The sequence below is a fragment of the Aotus nancymaae genome, unplaced genomic scaffold (assembly GCF_030222135.1).
Source record: "Aotus nancymaae isolate 86718 unplaced genomic scaffold, 86718_ANA_hifiasm-v0.15.2.pri h1tg000029l, whole genome shotgun sequence".
Lineage (NCBI taxonomy): Eukaryota > Metazoa > Chordata > Mammalia > Primates > Aotidae > Aotus > Aotus nancymaae.
The window spans coordinates 50,248,091-50,267,390 of NW_026988442.1; the positions used below are offsets into that span (position 1 = coordinate 50,248,091).

At 34.3% G+C, this 19,300-nt stretch overlaps 1 protein-coding gene across 1 annotated transcript; it reads left to right on the plus strand.

The window, feature by feature from the left end:
• Positions 1-1,731: 1,731 nt before the first annotated feature.
• GCG (glucagon) lies at positions 1,732-11,202 on the plus strand. Its single transcript, XM_012440522.2, has 6 exons — positions 1,732-1,820; positions 4,779-4,879; positions 6,605-6,766; positions 8,440-8,577; positions 9,918-10,061; positions 10,717-11,202. Exons 2-6 carry the CDS (start codon positions 4,788-4,790, stop codon positions 10,721-10,723), a joined length of 543 nt encoding a protein of 180 aa, XP_012295945.2. The 5' UTR covers positions 1,732-1,820; positions 4,779-4,787; the 3' UTR covers positions 10,724-11,202.
• Positions 11,203-19,300: the final 8,098 nt, after the last annotated feature.

Genomic DNA, 19,300 nt, shown 5'->3' on the forward strand with positions numbered 1-19,300 from the left:
AGCGAAACTCCATCTAAAAAAAAAAAAAATACAGCGAATAGTCGCATGAAGATTGTAGCCAGAAAGACAACGTAATCATATATTAAATCAATCCACTCTTTCAAGATATTAGAGTATTTCTAAGTGTTAATCTCTAGACTGACCTGAGGCTTAACACCTTTCTCTGCTCTTTCACCCCCTCTGCTGGTAGTGCCAAGAAGCAGGCCTCGGATCAAGACACCAGCAGTAACAATGAGCAGGTACAGTGAGATGGATATTTTATGCAGCTGTGCTTCTCAAACTTTAATATGAACACAGATTTCCTGAAGATTTTCTTAAAATAAAGATTCCGACGGGCATGAGATTCTACATTTCTAGCAAGCTCCAAGATGATGCTGGTCCTTGGACCACACTTTGTTTATAGCAAGGCTTTCTAGCATCAATAATTAGCAGCACAAAAACGCCTCAGTGAGATCTCCTAGTTTGATTTGGAACTCATCTCTATGGCCTTTAAGTAGCTCTACATTCAAACATTGGTCTCATGCACAAATTGAACAATTAAGTTCATTTGGAATATTTCTCCAGGTGCCTCAATAATTTACCTCCATACAAGTCATCAGTTACATCGTGTGGTTGGTTATATTAGAATATTAGAATCTAGTTAGGAAATGTTGTGATGAGTTTGCAATATGGAATAAAATTTTTATTTTAGAAGAGACTTTTACCAACCCCTCTCATTTTACAAATAAGAAGGCAGAAGCACAAAGAGAGTGTGTGACTTGACCAAGGTCACACAGATGATCAATATCAGCAAAACTAAAATCAAATTATGTTGACACTACTTCTTATGCCATCTGTCCAGGTTATTTACCATTTTTCTATTTCTCTGCAGTGACCAGAATCATTTCTGCTGGATCTTATAGATCGTTAAAGGTCTATGTGGCCAGTCATAAAACTCAGGAAACATGACAACACGCATCTCATCACAACTGTTTTCTTCATACATTCTTTTGTAACTTAGTACCCCACTCTCTTATCAGTAAAATTAGATTTTAAATATACATTAGAAGGAAAAATATACCATATTATTTCCTATTAACAGCAGCTATCTTGGATGTTCGATCTTCATTTTGCTCCATCCTTTCACCTTAATTCAATTTATTAAAACAGGACACATTGGGGCTTAATCAACACCCTTAAATTTCCCACAAACATAACATAAATAAATTCCATGTAGTGAGGAAGAGAGGATTTTTAATAAGTATGTGTTGAATGAATGATCTTTATTTAGATAGATGAATGACTAAAAATATTCAGGTAAATTCATCATGGCTAGGTAGTAAACCAGAAGACTTGTAAGAACATCAAATGAGGCCATGCATAAACCGTGGCTGGCCATGGGCTATGTAATTTCAAGGTCTTTTGCCTTCAACATCAAAATTCACTTTAGAGAACTTAAGTGATTTTCATGCGTGACTGAAAGTGGAAGGTGAATTTCCAAACTGCTCTTTCCATTCCCAACCAAGAAAAAAAAAAAAAGACACAAGAGTATCTAAAAAGTTTCCAGGTCTCTGAGGTCTCTCACCCAATACAAGCGTAGAATGCAGATGAGTAAAGTGAGTGGGCGAGGGAAATCATTTGTAACAAAAACTCATTATTTACAGATGAGAAATTTATATTGTCAGCATAATATCTGTGAGGCTAAACAGAGCTGGAGAATATATAAAAGCAGTGTGCCTTGGTGCAGAAGTGCAGAGCTCAGGACACAGAGCACATCGAAAGTTCCCAAAGAGGGCTTGCTCTCTCTTCACCTGCTCTGTTCCACAGCACACTGCTGGCAGGTAAGATGATTATAAAATTGTAAAGCCTGTTTTGGGGACAGTTAAGTATTTTTAAGGGATCAAAGTTTATAAATTAAAATATTATTCTTTCATCTTAGATTTTATTACTAATAGTACACAGAGAGGAACTGAGATGAAAAAGTTATATCAAATGAATTTACGTGTACTTTAATACAGCGGAGCCGCAAAGCGAGTTGGAAAAATAATTCCATGCAAAAATATAAAACAGAAAGAAAAACAAAGATTCAAATCAATGCACTTGTTGTAAGACTTAACTGTTATGAGAATTGTATTTTAAAATAGTTGGTAACGTTTTGAAGAATAAATATTTTTCTTGGATTTGATAGATGTGTATACTACTTTGAACAGAAGGCGCCTTTTAAAATAAGCAGAAATGTGTCCATTAGGGAGGCCATAACAGAAATTGCTCTTTACCAATTAAAATCTCTGGTTTTCCAAAAGAGCAAAATCAATATCATCTTTCAAATATTCAAATTTCAGACATCTATCAAAAAATCAAAGTCCGTGAAAGCAACTCTTCATAAATAAAACATAGCATACTTGGTGCAGAGAACAAGTATCATCTATTTTGGGGTTTTCTTTGGATGGATCTGAGTGAAGCCATAGATTAATAACTATTTACTGTGTATTAAGGACAAATGGTAATAAAATCTAAAATAGCTACTCTCTGGAAATTTAGTTTGTCTTTTTAGATTAAGCTCCCAAAGACAAAAAACAAATTTACAAAGATCTTCGATGGAGTAAATGATTAAGTGGTATATTTTTCCATACATACTGAAGACCTATTAGATAAAATGAGCTAACCAGTTTAAAAAAGTATTTATGTGGACTACAATGCCAATATATTTGGGGATATAATATATGTCTTCTTTTTTAGATCTAGGATTAATCTTTCTGTAAGATTTCCTACTTATTATTGTTACCATATTTTCCTTTAAATTTAAGTGGAAATTTGAAGTTCTTACAAAACTGCAGCCTCTCTTTAAACCTAATGAGGGGAAAATTAAATGGAAATTGTTTTCTTATTGACTAGGATTTTGATACTAAAATAACATAAATATTTACTTTCTCAGCAATTGTATTCAAACATTTAATTAACTCTATTCTTTTTTTCACAATTTGGTAGACTTTCAAAAACAAGTGAGATTTTTAAAGTCAGTTCTTTCTTCAGAAGAAGTCATTTATTGTTGGTAATATTATTAACAAAACTCTCACTTGTTTATGTTGTTTATGGCTGTTCTTTCTTCCATCATCTCCTGAAGTGGCAGAATACCACCTGCTCTAATTCTGCTTTAATGGAACATAATAGGAGATACTACAAAATGCTTAGGACTTTGGGTGAAATGAGTTGTTTATGAGTAAATTGACAGCTTTCAGTCTTTTACAAGAACTTTCCAACAGTGGTATAATTTTAAAAGGAAGTGCTTACTTAATAATTAAATATTCCTGAAAGTATGGATATAACAATCGAGAGTTGTAATCAGAAGACACTACCCAAAGACATGGCAAGGTTTCCAAAGTCTGCCAATTGGTTAAACCGAAGCATAGCAAAACGTCAAATTGGTAATTTAAAGTTGATGAATGAAAAAGGGTAAATACATAATTCCTATTATGTTCCTTTGTCTAAACATTCATTCAGTCTACAAAAAACCTTAATATTTCAAAGAAAGATGTTACTGCTGCAGGTATTCCAGTCTCTATGTTTTACTGCTAGAGATAGATAGTAAATACAGCTAAGATATTAAGGAAAAGATTGATAGTTTAAAATGATGATATTTGTAAAATCCTTATTCTAAACCAAATGTCATTTGCTAAAAATACTCATTCAAATTATTTATGGACAAACATAATCAAACTTGGATTGAAATGCCCACTTCTCAAAGGAAACACTATTGGGTTTCAAAGTAGCAGAGATCCATAACAAATACTGGACTTGAGGTTCCCATTCAGAAAATAGAAGAGCTTGCTCTGTGGGGACATTCTGTCCCACATTCATGTTGGTCCCAGTCCCCATCCACACTGCATCATCACATCCTTAACATACTATGGCTTCTCAAGGCATCTGCTTGTGACACAAGGATAAGCCATCAGGTGTATCCTATAACCAAGTCTATAGTGTCACCAGCAGTGAATTACATGTCCTCATCTAAGTCCAATTAGAAAACAACCTGGGGACTTCTATGACTTTAGAAGAAAGCTCTCATTTTCTTTTAGATAGTAATCTCTTAGTTTTTTAGTTGTGATTGTTCAGGTTGCCAGAAGCATTAGTTCTTGTTGCAAATTGCTTGTCTTTAAAATGATTTTCCCCTTTAATTTAGAACAGGTCAAAGCACCCTAAAATACCTCAAATCTGTTGGCCGCTTTATAATTACAAAGTCTAGACCAAGTTACACTATTTAAAATATAAATGAATAATACATCTGAACCGACAGCTGGTATGCCAAGTTGTAGCCTGAGGCTGCTTTAAGATGGTTGAAATGCAGTATAATGTAAATGCTTGGAAGTGAAGGACTATTAATTGAAAGCCAGACTGATAGTGAGGGGGGTGGCATGATGGATAAGGTGCCATTCAAGCTAACCATATGTAGTGTATCATCTACAGTGGGTATTTTAAATGTTGATTGTGGACATTTTAATTTCCAGTCTGGAAATGAGCCTTCTAATTATTAAACAGAAGTGTCCCTACATTAATGAAAAAGCTTAATGGTGGAGCACATCTTTTGTATCCTTTTTTTGCCTCCAAAAAAATCTAGGAAGAAAAATATAATCCACTCTTTAAAATTAAGCTGGAAATACAATCAGAATAAAACTGATAACACTGGCTTTTTCTTTCTACTTAATAATATTTATCTAATCAAATCTAACTAATTTAGACTGACATGTTTAAAAAATGCTTGCTTGTCCCCCTCACCCTACCCCCACTCTGTGTTCTGACAGACAGCAGAAATGAAAAGCATTTACTTTGTGGCTGGATTGTTTGTAATGCTGGTGCAAGGCAGTTGGCAACGTTCCCTTCAAGACACAGAGGAGAAATCCAGGTATTAAATCCATAGTCTCAAACTAACATAGTGATATGGTTAGAATAAAGCCTGTGAAAACTATGATTAGTGAATAGGGTCTCAGTAAATATTCTGCACAATGATCAAATGTTTAAAGTATCCTTGTGATAAAAGCAGACTTTGTTGGAGTGTAGATCAGAGTATGTGTTTTTCATAACCAAAGGGGTGAGAAATGTTGAAAAACATGTTACATGGGAAATTATAGCTCTTTGAAATCTTCAGATGATCCTATCTATCAATTCATTACTCACACATTGCATAATAGATTATTTCAATTATTCACATGAACCATTTTCTCTTTTTTTCCTTTTAAAAATAACATTATTTCTTGCTAAATGTAAAAGCCATGCATGGTCCTGACAGAAATTATAAAACATATGCAAAAAATATTAAGAACTCAAAATTCCACTGTCCAAAGAAAGCTATTCAAAGTGAACAAATTTGGTATATTACTTTCCTCTGTTTTATGTAAACTGTACATAAATGTCTCTCGGCTCATTATACGGCTTTGTATCATTCTTAATATATTAACATTGTTTTATGATACAATTTTATTGTATTATTTAAAAATATGTTAAATATATGATATTTAATAGCTGCATACTATTTCATCTCATAAACATTCAATATATTTATTTAACTATTTCTTCTGGATGCTTAAGAGGTCTTCACATTTCTTCCACAAAGAATGTTGCAAACAACATTTTATATACACACTTTCTCTACATTTCTTACTATTTTTGCACATAGGTTTCTAGTTGTAGAAATACTGTGTCAAGGGTCTGAATGAGTTTAAACCTTTTATAATATCTTGCCAACTTGCTTTCCAGAAAGTCCATACACATGCACACTCTCATCAGCAGTATAGAATCATAATATCCTCCTCAGTATCCAATCTTTGCTAATTTCATAGGTAAAAATAGTATCTCATTTCTAAGTATTAATTACATTGACTATTTTCCCATGTATTTACCATGCCAACCAATTGTTGATCGCTGGCATATGGATTATTCATAATACAGTTTCAAATTGGCAAGTGTCCTTTTTCTTGCCTTTCTTTGAACTTTTAATTGTCTTCCTTCCACTATTAGCCACCCTATAACTAGATAATTGTGCTGTTTTCATATTAATATAGGCAAAACAAAATTGGGAACATAAATCTGCTGCCCAAAGAAATGATTTGGGATTCTTCACTCTTCTAAAATATTCAAGTCACTACTCTCTTCTGTCACTATTAACATAATCATGAGTAGATTAATTAGTAGAAAAAGATTTATTTAATCCTATTTCAGAAAAAAAGAAGCCAGTTTAAAAACATGTTACTAGAATTCAGAATAATAGTGTATGCAACTATACTAAAACGATGGGATTCTCATGACAAGCAAAGGAAGATCTGCCTAAACTACCTACTGAAATACTCTGGATGCCTGCCTTATTGTTTTGTTTTGTTGTTGTTGTTGTTGTTGTTGTTGTTGTTTTGAGACAGAGTCCTGCTCGCACTGTCGCCCAAGCTGTAGTGCAGTGGCGCGATCTCGGCTCACTGCAATCTCCGCCTCCTGGGTTCAAGCAATTCTCTTGCCTCAGCCTCCCGAGTAGCTGGGCCTTATTGTTTTATATGGTCTTGTATTTTGAAGTGAAGATGCTTCTCAAGTGAGTCTACTCTTGAAGAGAGATTTATGTTGTACCCATGACTGTTCTTCACAGATCATTCTCAGCTTCCCCGATAGACCCGCTCAGTGATCCTGATCAGATGAATGAGGACAAGCGCCACTCACAGGGCACATTCACCAGTGACTACAGCAAGTATCTGGACTCCAGGCGTGCCCAAGATTTTGTGCAGTGGCTGATGAATACCAAGAGGAACAGGTAGGAGTCTAAACCTGGTTCAAAAGTTGCACATAAATGTATTAAATAGGTCTAAAATTTCTCTTGACATTATTAAGTTCTTATGTTCATCAGATAGTGCCCATAAGCTCTTATAATTTTGAAGATTTGCAGGGTTGGGGATGCTCTCCTTTGTATTATGCCTCCGAATGCCTTGACCCGCACCCCTCTAAACTACTTACTCAATCTCCAGTGTGACATAGACTTTAAATTATTTTCCCAATGGTAGTCCTAGCAATATTTACTTGCTTACTCATTTCCCTTAAAGTGAAAATTTACTTTTGCAGACCTACGAGGTTACCAATCTAATTTTTACCGAAAGATCGAGCAAATATAACATTCTCTTGTGGGGTTCAAACCCAACGTTAAAATTATCCCCTAGCCAAGGGTAAGGAATGGAAACAGATGCATTCCTTTTCTTGTAGAATAAAATCCAAGACATGCATTTAAAATTACAGCCTAGCTGCACAGCATAGAGAGAGAAGGCAGCAAATAAGAACACAAGCCTATCGTGAGGCATACATTTTAATGTTGGATTTTCTTTGACGAGTGTTGGGTTTTTTGCTGCATCTAGGCTACTGGAGGAAATTAACCGCAAGGGTTTCACAGCGATGGTGGAATTTCACAATTTTTTTGGAGGGTGGCCCACAAGGGGAAGGGAGTTATGCATAGAAAGTAGCTGAAGATATCTAAAAATCAGGAAAAGGACATAGATTTGTCTGGATAGAATGGAGAAGAGAGAGAGCGAGAGTAAGAAAGCGGGGGAAGAAAAGAGAGAGACAGAGAGAGAGAGAAGGAGCAAGCAGGAGGAATGGGAGAAGTAGGGTTGCTAACCAAAGGTTCCTAAAGTAAAGGGTACAAGCACAGGAAGATGGCTATCACGGTCAAAGCAGACAACGGGAGAGGTCCCTGTTAAGGACTATAGTGAAAAGTGAGAAATCACAAATTTATAAATACGAAAACAACTGTCCTCATTTTCTAGAATGGGAATGCCACAACTTGGTAAGTTGATGTAAAGCAATCGTCACACTCAGGCAGTGTTGGCTATGCATTTAAGATGAGGTGATATGGAGTAATATGTGCCAGGGACACTGACAGCTGCTGACGGCTCACCTCCACGGCGCTCTGCACACCCTTGATGTTGATATGGGGTCATCTTCTTTGCTTTCCTTGTTACTAGCAGATCACACATTTTCTTTAATCCATTATCATGCGGTCCTTTTGGTGACAATTCAAGATGGTCCTTTGCTTTCCCTCAAATCAATTAACTAATGCTGACCCCATATTTACTAATAACAAACAGCTGCCTTGCTTGCAAGTCGCATAGCACAATGCATAGCCTGTATCCATTGAGACTAAAGTCAAAGGTAAGGCAGTTTTAATAACCAATGGCATACATAAGCCGGGGATTGCAGATGGGTGTGCTGGGAAGGGAAGGGGAGCTTTAGCCCACTGATTGCTATTTGCCTTCTTCCACCAGTCTTCAATCCAGAACATTAACGTAGCTTCACCACGAATCCCCTAGCAAACTTCATCTCCTAAACTCCCTAACCCCTTCTACATAGAATCCTGAACCCAAAGTTGCCACTGCTTATAGGTGAGAACCATATTGCCAAAGAGACAGATCTTCAATTTAACTTTCACATTTCTTTCAGGAATAACATTGCCAAACGTCACGATGAATTTGAGAGACATGCTGAAGGGACCTTTACCAGTGATGTAAGTTCTTATCTGGAAGGCCAAGCTGCCAAGGAATTCATTGCTTGGCTGGTGAAAGGCCGAGGAAGGCGAGAGTAAGTCTGTACATTCTTATTTGACATTTTTTGCCTTGATGCAGAAAATTTAAGACTACAGTTATCTATATATAGAGTTGAATTATAGAAGCAATTAGTATAGTCTTGCAAAGTAAGGAAATAACTCCTGTTGATGAGAAACAGTATACAAAAGTCAAGTCCGTTTTGTTTTGGGTGGTATTAATAATAGAGCCAAACAGGTTACATTTTTATCCCCCTTATAATTGCATTATAATGAGGTATTAAATATTTAGCCAAACCAGGCCACCTCTGAGAGTAAACAGGGTGTTTTTAATAACTACATTGAAACAAGTTTAAACTAGGACTGTTTACTAAGGAACAGTGCTGAAAACTTCAAATATTTCAAGAAAACATGTAATATTTCAAGCTTAACTTTAAATATTTACATGTGTGATCAACATATATTTATGTGTTGATAAATATTCAGATAAAAATGTGATGAAGACTGAAAGTGACCAAATAAAAGACATTGATAAAATGATACTCAAAGTACAGATAGGTAAAGGCATCCACATATTTAACTACATATCTAATTCTGTATGGGGTCATCAGATAGATATTTATTAAATAATCAAAGTTGAAAATGCATCCAAGGCCATTAATTGCTTGCTTGGATCTTAACACAACCAAACAGACCCCTAAAGCTTCTCATTTTCTCCTGATGTATTTTATTGGCATTTGAAATATGAGAGACAGAATTTATGTTCAACTCTGATTTTTAAATTCGATTTAAAACAAGCTTACTGAAACTTAAAGAGATCTCAGGATGAGAGCTAGCATAATAGTTGTTTTTTAAAACATTAACAATCAAACTTGTAAAACCAATGGTAAAATAGTTTCTTACTTTTGATGATATTTTGTAGTGTTTTAAAGGGATACCAAAAATTCTACAATGGTAAACCAGTGAAGGAAAATCTAAAACCGACGAAGCTTTAACCCCTTATTGCATTTTGCAAGGCTGTTCCAATAATCTCTGGTTTTGTAGGATATGATATATTTTGTTAAATTATAGACAAATTAATAATCTCAATAATAGTTTCTGTATTGTCAATATACTAAAATCTTTGAAGCAACCTAGAAGATTGAAAAGGGCATGAAATTATGCAGGTTTGGTATTAGATCTTAGCTCTGCTACTTTCTCTTTCTGGCAGTCACTGGTTCACATGGGTTTTCATCAGGTGTTTCATAATATGCCCTCTATAAACATAATCCTTTAATGTTTCCTCAAGACACTTGTGCGTGTTATCCATGGTAGAAAATCTGTGATAGTTTATTTAAAATGTCTAATCGAATGCCAATTTTAACCCTTATTTTCTTAGTTTCCCAGAAGAGGTCGCTATCGTTGAAGAACTTGGCCGCAGACATGCTGATGGTTCTTTCTCTGATGAGATGAACACGATCCTTGATAATCTTGCTGCCAGGGACTTTATAAACTGGTTGATTCAGACCAAAATCACTGACAGGTGACTGCTTTTTAGTTAATTCTGAAAACCATCAAGCTTTCACAAATACAGTCATACTGCTACAAATTGTTCTCCACGTAGGGGAAAAGTCTATAATATCTCATTATATAAGAAATAATTACGCATGTTTAAGTCCTATAAGAGTACATCATTATGTTTGTTTTGTATCATTATAGTTTTTATCCATTTATTCATTTATTCCAGAAACATTTACTGTCTATTAGAATCAAGAAGCTAGAAACACAGATAGAAATGAAACATTGGAAATTTTACATTATTCACATATTGTCACATTAAAAATTGCTATGTATGCTGAAATTTTAGCACAAAGGTAAAATGAAGTATATACAATATTACATACTTTATAAGAGGAGTAGTAAAGTATTTCTGGAAACCAGAAATACTTATCTTGATGGATTTTGATTTTTTAAAATAATCATTCACAAATCTTTAATTGCTTTGATGGGAAGAATTTAGGATAAACAATCTTTAAATGAAAATATGTTAAGAGTCCATAGGACTGAGGGATTTACAGACAAAGGGATTAATAAGTAACTTTTATCAAAATAATTCATTGAAATATTTTCTGGATAAGTTAACTATGTCATCTTATTATCATAATTATATTAAACAATTTTCTTTTTTTAATCTCTAGGAAATAAACTATTCAAGATCATCTTCACAACATCACCTGCTAGCCACTTGGGATATTTGAAATGTTAAGTCCTGTAAATTTAAGAGGTGTATTCTGAGGCCATATTGCTTTGCATACCAATAAATAAATTTTCTTTCAGTGTTGCATAGCCAAAAATTATAAATGGAATAAGCTTTTGTCAAAATATTGCTAAAATATCAGCTTTAAAATATAAAAGTGCTTGATTCTGTTTTCTTCTTATTTTGGATAAAGTACCCCAACCTGTTTACCTTTAGCAATGAAATTATTTTTCTATGATATAATTTGTAAATGTAAATTATTCCAATCATGACATATCTGAGTTATAATAATAGGAGAAGAGAAGAACTGATAGCCATGTTGGTGAAACTGGAAAGATAACTTTCTTTTTGAAACCTTTGTCTTAAAAACAATCAGCTTTCAATGTATCCAAGCAAGACACAATCAAATAAAATTTTCAAGCTTCTTTATCATTGTCTGTTTTCTCTTTACTTCCCCCCTTTTTCATGCCTCACTCCTTCCACACACCCCTGCTTGCTAAGCTGAAGTCCACAAGTCAAATCTGGTGCACAGACATGACTTCATGCTTCAAATGGCTACACAGAACTTTTAACATTTTAAGCCAACATTGAAAAACCAGGGTCTTTCATATAAAACTATTGATTTTTAGCATCTCTTGAAAAAGTAGGTCATCAGGCAATATTAGACCCAAAAGGCAAGTCTATCCTGTAGCTAAGTAGCAGCTGCCTCTTACTAAAGGATCAGGTGTTCCCAGCTCATGTAGTGCCCCAGCACACACCCATGCATGCTCACACACCCCACCTACATAATGCAGGCAGACATCAAGGAACTTACCTCTGGCCCCCTTTACTTGCACACCGAACCTACAGGCATTTGAGTTTTCCCATCATGCCTTTCACTCTGTTATCTTTATCCTGCAATGGCCAATATCTTGGGACAGTCTGATGGTGATTGCCAAGCCTGAGACATTTCTTTGCTGTATTCAGCATTGCCAACTCTCTTTCTCTATCTCTATAGTGTTCCCATAGGGTAGACATACCCACCAGTAAGATTCTAACATTTGCAAATTACTTATATACTTTGACCAGCAGTAGTGAATTTGAACTAATACCTGTAATAATCACTCTCACTTGTTTACCTAGTGATGAGCTTTTCCTGAAATGGATAAATATCTTAAGACCACAATTGTCTAACTAAGGCTACTGCTAGCTGTAGGATTTTGAGCAGGTCAAATATGCTTTCTGGAACTAAGTTCCTCATGTGAAAATATAAAGTTAAAATTGTCCAATCACCATCATTTCTTAAAGAAGTCTTTGATTATAACTGTATTTTTGCCTTATAATGAGATTTTAGTAAAAATAGCAGCCTAAAGTATTCATACTAAAATGGTTGTCACAGGGCAGCTCAGGGCAGAAGTGACTAATGTAAGTATCAAAATTATGCCTGTCAGCTTCTCCAGAACCAAAACCATCATATCTTCCTCCAAAACATCTCAGTGAGGGAGGCTCACAGGCCACACAAATATATTCTCTCAGGAGGGTTTTTGTTTGTTCATTTTCTTCCTTTTTTATGTAGAAGATGACTATGTTGATCATTAAAGTATTCAACTGGTAAGATCAAAGTACAATACTTTTCACAGTTCTCACTGAAGGAGTTCAAGGTAACTTTCAGATGTTCACTATGTTTTCTTTTGTGCAAAGTGTTGCCTTTACCATCCCTACACCAATTATCCACAGGTGGCCTAAAATGTCCTATTTATAACTAAAATTTGATCTGGAAACTGAATATATACCTCCTTGTGCATGCATGCATGGGGCAGGGGCAGGGTGTGTGTGTGTTTTCAGGAAACCAAAGTCAAAACCTTGAGAACATCTCAGAACACACACAGTGAAGCACAGCACTCAGAAATCCAGGGTGCGCTCATACAAAGGAGAGAAAGTAGTTCACTAGGAAAACTGGCACATAGCAGAGGTAAACAGAAGGGAGAAGCATAAGACAGTGAATGAGAATCAAGCTCAAAAGATTACCAAGGGTCAAAAACAGAACTAGATAAACCTGTCCTGAAGTTCAAGACACAAACAAAGAGATGTCATTGAGAAAGGAAGCTAAGGAAGTGAGTGAGGATTCATTCAAGTGTAGAAATTAAGTAGACTATATCAGTTAGGTGTTGTGTTTGACTGTGTGTAATATAAACCCCACCACAGAGACTAAACTAATAAATGGGTAATATGTTTCACAAAATCAGAAGCCCAGAGGCAAGAAGACCAAAGGTAAACATGTCAGGGATAGCTCCTAGTCTTTTTCTTTCTGCTCTGCCTTCACTAACAAAGGCTTTCCTCCCACGGTAACTCCAGATTGAAATGTGGCTGCTCCATCTCTAGCTCTGCTTTCCAGGGAAGACACAAAAGGAAAAAGAAAGAGGAAGAAGATAAAGACAGAAACAAGAAGAAATGTGGGAAAGGAGAACTGACAATCAGCAAGGGGATGTACCAATTTAGAGAAAGCAAAACATATCCCAAAAATACCGAGTAGATTTTCAATTATGTCTTATTGGCCAAAAATGTGTCCCATGACCCATCCTGGCTACAAGGGAGGCTGGGAAATGTCTCTCAGCTGGATATATTGGATCCCATAGAAAATTCAGGATCCTATTGTAAGAATAAGGGAAACAATGAATATTGTGTAGACAATTAAAATTAAAAGGCATATTTCCACAGTCAGAGTTGAAATACCCAGGGCTAATTTCACTGAGTGTCATGTTTGTAGTATGGGGATGTGTTAGCCTGATTTAAGTTCAAGCGGGTTTCCAGAACCTTGGACTCCCTCAGAATGGAATATAAGTAAAGCATCCAACAAAGAAGAGACCGGGCGCAGTGACTCACGCCTGTAATCCCAGCATATTAGGAGGCCGAGGCAAATGGATGATTTGAGGTCAGGAGTTCAAGACCAGCCTGGCCAACATGGTGAAACCCTGTCTCTACTAACAATACAAAAGTTAGCTGGGTGTGGTGCTGGGCGTCGGTAATCCCAGCTACTCAGGAGGCTGAGGCAGGAGAATTGCTTGGGAGGCAGAGGTTGCAGTGAGCTGAGATTGCCCTATTGTACTCCAGCCTCGGTGACAAGAGAGAAACTCTGTTAAAAAAAAAAAAAAAAAAAAAGCATTATTGAAGAACATTCAGCATAAAACTTGTATGACATTTTATATCCTTAATTGTAGACTAATTAAATAATGAACATGAAAGAGTAAAGGAATCAAGTTGAATAAACATATAATATTTTGTTAATAGAAAATGAGGAGGTAGACATTTTAAAATATTCAAAATATATTTTTGAATATGAAATGTCATAGGATTCTTGCTGGAGAAGTCCTCAAATTATTTCTATTTGACTCTAATACAAGACCACAGCCTTGATCTTCAAAGAGTGGACCACACAAAAGTTCAAGTAGCATCAATATCCACAGGGACACAGTTACAAAATACAGAATGTCTGGACCCATCCTAAAAGTCCCATATCAGAATCTACATTTGAATGAGATTCCCCAGTTGAATCATATATGCATTGAGATTGGACATATTCCAGACAGAACAGCTTCTCAAACTCCCCAGTGTTAACATTTTTGCTACATAGTTTCTGTGCTGTGGGGTGACCTGTTCATTGCAGGCTGTTGGTCAGCATCCCTGGATTATTTGTCGTAATCACATGAAAAAAATGTTATTTGACAGGTAAAATTAGGAATACTCAAGAGTTTTACATTGCAATTATTCCCCTTCTGCTGAGACTGAGTATACAGTATTTGCTGGTTTGTTTTCCTTTTACTTTATTGCAAATTTTGCAAGTTTTTTGCTTTTGTGTTCTAGAGTCTGAGTGTTTTTATTTTTTTATTGCATTGTTTCAAATAAAGAATTAGAGATTTTTCACTAAAAAAAAAAAAGAAAATCTGCTCTTCCACATAACCTTTTCCCTACATAATGCAGAATTTTAAAAATTTTGCAATAACAGGTATTTAAAAATTCTTCTGCAGGCTCCTAACCTGCATAAGCTGCCTCATTCACCTGCAAGTTTAACACTTTTCATACTGTATCACCTTTTGAAATACAGAAGCCAGTACTAGCTGCAAAGGGTTTAACATCTGCTTGACCTTGGGTAATGTATGCCATTCTTTAGCTTTCAACCTCAAAACACTGCTGTCCACTATGCTTTTAGAAATCAGTAGTCATCTCATGGAGCCACAAATTTAGCCGCTTCTTACACTTATGGACACTAGATAGCACTTCAGCACTACACTTGGGAGACTTTTTATTTTTTTTCTTGAGACAGGGTCTTGCTCTGTTACCTAGGCAAGACCTGGCTGGAGTGCAGTGGCGTAATCATGGCTCACTGCAGCCTTAACTTCCTGGCCCCAAGTGATTCTCCCACCTTAGCCTCTCAAGTAATTGGGACTACAGGTGTGCACCACCTTACCCAGATAACTTTTGTATTTCCCCATGTTGCCCTGGCTGGTCTTGAACTCCGGGTTCAAGTGATCTGCCTGCTTCACCCTTCCAAAGTGCTGGGATTACAGGCAAAAGCCACCGCAACCAGCCAGGAGCCATTTTTAAACAGAAATCACCAAAGTACAAAAATGTGAAAAAGTGGTACTGAACTGACTGCTTAAAGGACACTTATTTATCGTATGAGAGCTGAAACAATAAAGCAGAGTGACACCTTTTTTCTATCTCAGCTGGAATTGTGTGCATTGGGGGACTTCAGTTTTTCACCACTCTACATGTCTGTCAGTAACCATGAAAGTGCTCTGAGTATTGATTTGAGGTTAGTTGAAATGAATTTTAGTGAGTAGGTGAGTTTGCAAATATGGGATCTGCAAATAATGAGGATCAACTGTAGTTCAAACAGAAACTAGAGTAAGGTGGCAGATATAATCCAAAATATAATAAAACTAAACATATTTTGTTGTAAACTAAAGATAAGTAGACTAAATATTCAAATTGAAGACTCAGGTCATCCAACTGAGTACAAACATTCAACCAACAATTACAAGAAGTATGTATATAAAGACATAAAAATCCTTGTATGTCTTTATTAACATTAAGATTCATTAAAATAAAAAGATTCTAGAATTTATAACATGCAAATACTAACACGAGAAAGCTTATGTGGCTATATTAATATCAGAAAGTAGACTTTAATATTAAAAATTAGCATTCTACAGATAAAAAAGAACATTTAAAAATGATAAAATAAATTCACCAGTAATATATAATCATTCTAATTATTTATGCAACAAATAACATAGCTTTAAAAGTAGATGAGGTTTAAAATGGCTGAATTTTTTAAAGTTGACAAATCTGTGATCATAGTGGAAGACTCAAACAACTTGTTTAATATCTGGTGGAAAAAACAGAAAAGTCTGTAGGATTCAATAAACACAATCAACAAGATAAACAATATTTATGAAATCATACCCAATAACAACAAAATGAACATTTTTTTCAATGTGCACAAATAATATTTACCAAGATTGAGTTTATGCTGGATTTTAAAATTTTAACAAATTTCAAAGATTGAAATCATTCCTACTATGCTCTCTAATCACCATGGGATTAACCTAGAAATCGATAACAGAAGATATCTTAAAATTCACAACTGCTTAAAATTAGACAATCACTTCTAAATAACCCATGGGTCAAAGAAGAAATCATAAAGAAAATTTAGAAAATACTTTTGTACTCTATAATAATGGAGATGCAATAAAATTCGAACTTGAAATCCAACTAATACAGTTTTTAAAGGAAAAGTATTGCTTTATATGCAATGATAAGAAAGAAAAAAGTTTGAAAAATCAATAGCAAAACTTCTACCTCAAAAGGTTGGGAAAAAAGGGACAGCAAATCTCAGAAAGTAAATGAAAGGAAATAAAAAAGAGGAGGAAATAATAAAGTAGGGAAAAATCTATCATAAAAATTAAAAAAAAACTAAGTTCTTTGAATAAACAAAATTAATAAATTCCTAGCAAGACTAGTCAAGAAAAATAAGAAAAATATTAATATCAATAATTAAGGTGACATCTCTAAAAATTTCATGGACAATAAAAGGGTAATAAAAATATATTACATACCAATTATATGCCTGATAAATTTGACAGATGAAATGAAAAAAATATTTCAAAAATGTTACTAAAACAGATGAAAAAATAAAAAAATTTTAATAGTCCTTTATCTATTATGGAAATTGGATCTGTTATTTTAAACATCTCTCTGCAAAAAGAGCTCCAGCCCAGATGGTTTTCCAGGTGAATTCTTCTAAACATCTTCGGAAGAAAATATACCAATAGTACATAAACTCTTCAAGACATGGGAGAAAGGAAGGGAATACTTCTCAGCTTATAAAACCAGGATAACTGTAATATAAAAATCTGACAGATTTTACAAGAGAGGAAAACAACAGACCAATCTAACTCATGAACATAGATGAAAAATCCTATATAAACACCAATCAAATCCAGTAATATATAAAAGGAATAATACAGTAAAGACAAACAAGGTGTATTCCAGAAATTCTGAGCTGATTTGTGATTTGCAAAACAATTGATGCAATTGACAGAAATAAAAAGAATAAAATTATATGATCATCTTAATAAGTGAAGCAAACACATTTGTTGAAATTCAAAATCCATTTATGATTTTTTAAACTCTCAGAAGGAAATAATAAAAGTGAAAAAGAGTAGAAAACAAAATAAAAACAACAGCACTAATAAATCAAAATTATTCTCTGAAAAGAAACAACAAAAGAGAAAATTACTAGCCAGCCTAAGCAAGGGAAAAAAAATGACCCAACAATACTTAAAATGAACTGAGAAACAACCATTGAAACAGAAAAAATCAAAACAAGTAGACTATTGAAAATGCTGAACAAATGTATTTGAAAATCTAGAAGAAATGGGTAAAAGTTTTTACAAAATGTAACTTAAAAAAACTGATACCAGTGGAGAGTATAAGCTTAAATAAACCAATTTACATAGAAGAAATGGAGAAAAGAGTTACCTCATAAATAGGTACCAGGTCCAGATGGTTTGCTATGTAACCTCTACCAAACTTTTAAAGAATGGGTAATTATGCTGTATAAACTGTTCCAGAGGTCAGAAAAAAAAAATTCGCTTTTTATAAACTGAGTATAACATTGATACCTAAACTTGATAAAGATAAACAAATGGATTAATTTCACTTATGAATATTGATTCTTAAATCCAGAAACTATAATTTAATAGTATATTAAAATTTTTAATAATCCACTATGACCAAATGTAATGTATTCTAAAATTGTCAGGGGTGTTTCAATATTAGAAGATCCATTAATGTAATCTACCATATTAAGAGATCTAAACAGAAACTTTTTATTAACTTCACCCATATTGCATAGACCTTTGACAAAAATCAAGACCTATTCTTCATTAAAAAGTGTCAGTAAAATGGAATTAATGCATTATATACTCACATTAAATCTGCATAAGGCAGCAGACTAAATGATGTTAAAAATGTAGAATAACTGGAAGTCTCATATACTCCTGGTGATGGTATAAAATTGGACACCTGCTTAGGACAATTGGCAATTTCTTATACAGTTAAATGTACACGTATCTTATATATATATATATATATATATATATATATATATATATACTAATAGAAATATGTAAATATTTTAGATTGCCATCTGTAAGACATTTGTTGAATAAATCAAATTACATCAATCAAATTAAATGATTAATTGACTGAACCAAGAATGTTCTCAGTGGCCTTCATAACAGCCAAAAAATTAGAAACAACCCAAATGTTCATCAATAGAAGAATGGATGGAAAAAATTGTATATTCATGCAATAGACTATTGTACTGCAATAAGTCATGCAACAACAGGGATAAATATCACAAATAACAAGTTACAGAAAAGAAGCCAGATACAAAATAGGACATACTATATTATTATATGCATATGAAATTTAAGAACAGGACAGACTAAGCAATGTAATAGAATAGTTTAATAGTTGCCTCTGGGAGAAGGAAGTGTGGAACTGAGTAGAAATGAGAATAAAAGAGTTTTCTGGAGTGATGGAAATGTTCTATATCTTAATTGGGGTGTGGATAACCTGGGCAAGTCCATACATTTATCAAAAGACAACAAAATTAACACTTAAGACTTCTGTACTTCATGATAAACTAAATTATGCCTTAATAAATACATTTAGATATAGAAATAAAACTATATAAGCCTATATAAATAAAACTACAATGAGATAGTATTTCTAATTCAAAAACCTAACAATACCTTCTGTTGACAAGCCTGTCAGTACACAGAGCCTTCCAAACAGTGCAGATGACCATACAAAATGTAATAACTCCTCGGGAAGGGGAATTTGACAGTGTCTGCCAAAACTACTCAGTAGCCTCAATTCTAGAAATTTACCCTAAAGATACACATCCAAGCATTCAAAACTACATGTGCACAAGGTTATTCTTTGCAGATATTGATCATTCATCGTGAAAAATG